The sequence below is a fragment of the Ipomoea nil genome, unplaced genomic scaffold (assembly GCF_001879475.1).
Source record: "Ipomoea nil cultivar Tokyo-kokei standard unplaced genomic scaffold, Asagao_1.1 scaffold1562, whole genome shotgun sequence".
NCBI classification, from domain to species: domain Eukaryota; kingdom Viridiplantae; phylum Streptophyta; class Magnoliopsida; order Solanales; family Convolvulaceae; genus Ipomoea; species Ipomoea nil.
This window is the reverse complement of record NW_017617990.1, coordinates 2,823,350-2,828,236: the sequence shown is the minus strand read 5'-3', so window position 1 is coordinate 2,828,236 and position 4,887 is coordinate 2,823,350. Positions and strand designations below refer to the sequence as shown.

Sequence of the window (4,887 nt, the reverse complement as noted above, 5' to 3'; positions counted from 1 at the left end):
AATCGAAGTCCAGATTCGCAATTAGGTATCAATATATTATGAGGAGCAATTGGTTATTGCATAGTCAATATTAAATTAGAATGTAATATATTCTATAATCGTTTCTGTAGGATTTGAAAATAATTGTTGTGTTACAAATGACAACAACATGCAAATAATCGTGGTAGAGCCGGAGACTGAACCCATCAAGCATTGTCGAAATTTGATATCAGATTTTCACGAAGTTGTTGAACAATTGCATGACAATGTGCCCTCAAAAAATGGTGAGTACGTATTAAACGATGCCCAACGAAGACATACTATCTTTGGACTAAAATGAACTATATTATTGTTTTTCCCCGTGAACTAATATCAAAGTAATTTTTTTTGTAGACTATTATTTTGATAGTGGTGATCCAGAGTATTTGTGCGAGCATTGTAATGCATTTTTTTGGTACAATGAACGGTCTAGCAATTCAAGGTCATGTGACAGGCCTAAATACTCCGGATGTTGTGTGAATGGTAAGATAAAGTTGCCATTGATGACAAGGCCTCCTCAAAAGTTGTTTGATCTATTCTTTACATCAAGTGAGAAAAACAAATGTTTTTTGAAGAATATAAGGTCCTATAACAACATGTTTTGCTTCACGTCAATGGGTGGAAAAATTGATAGAACTATTAACAACGGAACATCACCTCCTATATTCCGTATAAATGGTCAGAATTTCCATCGGATTGGAAGTTTATTGCCTGCTCTTGGCACTCAACCAAAATTTGCACAGTTATACATTCACGATACAGAGAATGAGATACAAAATCGATCCAACTCTTTCAGGTATAATAGTCCCTGTTAATCAACTCTTTTGGCCTGTCATTTTTTAATAATAATAATCTTATATTATAATCTTATATTATATTTTTTTATTTGTCTAGGACGGAAAACAATGGTTCTGCATTTCATCTTGATGTAGTTCATGACATTAAGCAAGACCTAGATGAGCACAATGTTTTGGTTAAGTCATTCAGAATGGCCAAGTCATTTATGGAATCTAATCCTACAAGTGAAATTAGAATGAGATTAATAGGGAAGAGGTCTAAAGATGCTAGAACGTATGCGCTACCAACTACTTCCGAGGTTGCTGCTCTCATTGTTGGAGATCTAGACCCTGGCATGGGCGAACGTGATATTGTCGTCGAGTCTAGATCGGGGATGCTAAAACGAATAAGTGAATTAAACCCAGCATATCTACCATTGCAATACCCGCTTTTATTTCCATATGGAGAGGATGGTTTTAGGGAAGACATGCATTTTGCAACACATGGTACTAAACAAAATTTTGCAAGAAAGAGTGTTTCACAAAGAGAATACTTCGCGTTCCGTGTTCACGAAAGATCAAATGAGATTTCAACTATAATGTACGCTAAAAGGTTATTCCAACAATTCTTGGTTGATGCGTATACTATGGTTGAATCTTCGAGGTTGCTATATATTCGGTCAAATCAAAAAGCTTTGAGATGTGAGGCGTACAAAGGTCTTTCTGATGCGTTAACACGAGGTGAAGTTCAACCTAGCTCGCAAGGTAAAAGAATAATATTACCTTCAAGTTTCACGGGAGGAGCAAGATACATGATACAGAACTACCAAGACGCCATGGCAATTTGCAGATCTATAGGTTATCCAAACCTGTTTATTACCTTTACATGTAATCCTAAATGGCCGGAGATTCAACGCTTTTTGGAGAAAATAAATTTGAAAGCTGAAGATCGTCCGGACATTGTTTGCAAAGTTTTTAAGATGAAGCTAGATTGCTTAATAAAAGAAATAAAATACGGCAAACTGTTTGGTCCGGTAAGGGCAGGTGCGCCCCGCATTTTCTTATAAATGCCTTTTTATATACATTAATTATCAATACGAATTTTATAACTCACACAATATAATTCTTTATGCAACAGTGATATACACAATTGAGTTTCAGAAACGCGGTCTTCCACACGCTCACATATTACTGTTCCTACAAGGGACGAGCTGCTTTGCCAATCCTGCTTTTATGGACACGATCATTTCTGCCGAGATCCCAGACAAGTTGATTGACGTTGAGTATTACAAAGCTTTCGAAGAATTCATGGTTCACGGTCCGTGTGGTGTTGCCAGGAGCAATTCACCGTCCATGGTAAATGGAAAGTGTTCGAAACATTTTCCAAAAAGATATATTGATGCATCCCATTTTGACCAGGATGGTTACCGGTTGTATCGAAGAAGGGATGATAAGAGGACAATAAAAAAAATGGAATAGATTTGGACAATAGGTATGTTGTACCACATAATCGGTACTTACTCTTGAAATACAAAGCCCACATTAATGTAGAGTGGTGTAACCAATCTAGGTCAATCAAGTACCTATTCAAGTATGTCAACAAGGGTAACGACCGTGTAACGGCTGAGTTTTATAAGACTACAATGGATGAAGGTGGTAATGAGATGGTGGATGAAATAAACATGTACTATGACTGTAGGTACATCTCTGCGTGCGAGGCAGTATGGAGGTTGTTTAGTTTTGAAGTTCAGTACAGGACTCCACCGGTTGAGCGACTAAGCTTTCACTTGCCTGACTGCCAATCAGTCGTGTTCCAAGACGATGATACCATTGATCATGTCTTGAATAGAGAGACCGTTGGGCAAAGTATGTTTAATGCATGGTTTGTAGCGAACCAGAAGTTTAAAGAAGCGAGCTTATTAACTTACATTGAGATGCCTACAAAATTTGTGTGGAAAAAGGACATCCGTGAATGGCATCCAAGAAAGAAGGGTTTCTCAATTGGTCGGATATTCTATGTACCACCCGCTTCAGGAGAAATTTATTATTTAAGGTGTCTATTGAACATAGTCCGCGGTCCAAAATGCTTCCAAGATATTAGGACAGTTAATGGTGTTGAGTACTTAACGTTTAGAGATGCATGTTATGCTCATGGATTGTTAGACGATGATAAAGAATACATTGATGCTATAAATGAAGCAAGCTACTAGTCAACTGCATATTCATTAAGGAAGCTATTTGTTGTCTTACTAACATCCTCATCCATTATTAGGCCCGAAAATGTCTGGAATCAAGTGTGGAAACATTTGTCTGAAGATGCTCAACACTATCAAAGAAGAATATTAAATCAACCAGGTAATGTACATTTTTTTTATACAATAAAATATCTTAAGTTATATCGATAACTATCTGACTGTTGCCATCGTAACAGATTTGGTCTTAACAGAGGAAGAGAAAAAGAACTTTGCATTGTTCGAATTGGAAAACCTATTGGGTCAACAAAATAAGTCTTTAAAAGACTATCCTCCGATGCCAAATACCCAGTACTGATCATTCAAGGTTGTTTCAGAATAGGCTGGTTTTTGAAAAGTTAAGTTACAATTGCGAGCAGTTGAAAGAAGATGCTGAAGTGCTTTCTGCCAAACTAACCGAAGAACAAAGTGTCATCTATCATACGGTTATAAAAGACATTGCAGACGGTAAAGGTGGCTTATTTTTTGTTTATGGCTACGGTGGAACAGGAAAGACTTTCTTGTGGAGAGCGTTGTCAGCTGCAATCCGATGCAAAGGTCAGATCGTTTTAAATGTGGCATCAAGTGGCATAGCTTCTCTGTTGTTACCAGGTGGCCGAACTGCTCACTCAAGATTTGCAATACCTATTGCAATAAATGAAGACTCAACCTGTAACATTAAGCAAGGTAGCGACCTGGCTGAATTGTTGATAAAGACGAGTTTGATAATATGGGATGAAGCTCCCATGATGCACAAACATTGTTTTGAAGCATTAGACCGAACTATGATGGATTTATTGCATTTTGTAGACCCGTGTAGTGAAATGAAGACGTTTGGTGGTAAAACTGTGGTTTTGGGTGGAGATTTCCGCCAAATTCTCCCGGTAGTTCCAAAAGGTACACGGCAAGATATTGTTTCTTCAGCCATAAATTCATCATGCCTATGGGATAGTTGCAAAGTTTTAAGGTTGACACAAAACTTAAGACTAAGTTCGGTACCCAACGGTGGAAATCGGCAGGCATTACAAGAATTTGCCGATTGGATTGCTAATGTCGGTGATGGAAAGCTGGGTGGGCGGAATGATGGTTACGCAGAGGTTGAAATTCCAAAACACATGTTATTGTCATCCGGAGCGGACGATATTAAAACAATTGTGCACAGTACATTTCCTATGTTTGCAAATGGAAACACTGACCCCGAGCATCTGCTAGGTCGTGCTATATTAGCACCAACGCTCGATGTGGTCAATGCAGTAAATGACTATATGACTGAGTTGCATAATGCCGAAAGCAGGTCGTACTTTAGTTCAGACGCAGTATGCAAAGCTGACGGCGACAACGGTATATTTGGAGATGTACACACACCGGAATTTCTAAACAGCATTAGGGTTTCAGGTCTACCGAATCATACATTAACTTTGAAAATAGGTTCACCGGTAATGTTAATGAGAAATATTGACCATTCTCTTGGTTTGTGCAATGGGACTCGGTTGATAATCACAAAACTAGCAGACCATGTTATTGAAGGCGAGATTCTGTCTGGACCTAACAAAGGTACAAAAGTGTTGATCCCTCGAATGTCAATGTCACCCTCTGATCCAAGATTGCCGTTCAAATTTCAACGAAGGCAATTTCCAATTATGCTTTCATATGCAATGACCATTAACAAAAGTCAAGGACAAACGTTGTCTCATGTTGGTTTAATACTAAAGAAACCGGTTTTTGTACACGGTCAGTTGTACGTAGCTGCATCTCGGGTTAACAATCCTGACGGTCTCAAAATATTGATAGTCAAAGACCCAAGTTCAACTACTATATCAACCACTAATGTTGTATATCATGAAGTTTTCAATAATTTGTAA

General features: G+C 38.1%; 2 protein-coding genes across 2 annotated transcripts; both read left to right on the top strand.

Moving 5' to 3' along the window:
• Positions 1 to 632: 632 nt before the first annotated feature.
• Positions 633 to 2,273, top strand: LOC109189730. Its single transcript, XM_019340340.1, has 3 exons — positions 633 to 814; positions 913 to 1,838; positions 1,933 to 2,273. Exons 1-3 carry the CDS (start codon positions 633 to 635, stop codon positions 2,271 to 2,273), a joined length of 1,449 nt encoding a protein of 482 aa, XP_019195885.1.
• A 164-nt stretch (positions 2,274 to 2,437) lies between these two features.
• Positions 2,438 to 4,887, top strand: LOC109189728 (ATP-dependent DNA helicase pif1-like). Its single transcript, XM_019340339.1, has 2 exons — positions 2,438 to 2,812; positions 3,406 to 4,887. Exons 1-2 carry the CDS (start codon positions 2,438 to 2,440, stop codon positions 4,885 to 4,887), a joined length of 1,857 nt encoding a protein of 618 aa, XP_019195884.1.

Bases quoted from the DNA above. Each gene is read 5' to 3' on its own strand.
- LOC109189730 (XM_019340340.1), top strand. From the start codon at position 633: ATGGGTGGAAAAATTGATAGAACTATTAACAACGGAACATCACCTCCT. The intron at 815-912 runs GTATAATAGTCC...TTATTTGTCTAG, and splicing joins AATCGATCCAACTCTTTCAG to GACGGAAAACAATGGTTCTG. The intron at 1,839-1,932 runs GTGCGCCCCGCA...TTTATGCAACAG, and splicing joins GTTTGGTCCGGTAAGGGCAG to TGATATACACAATTGAGTTT.
- LOC109189728 (XM_019340339.1), top strand. From the start codon at position 2,438: ATGGATGAAGGTGGTAATGAGATGGTGGATGAAATAAACATGTACTAT. The intron at 2,813-3,405 runs GTACCACCCGCT...AATTGCGAGCAG, and splicing joins CAATTGGTCGGATATTCTAT to TTGAAAGAAGATGCTGAAGT.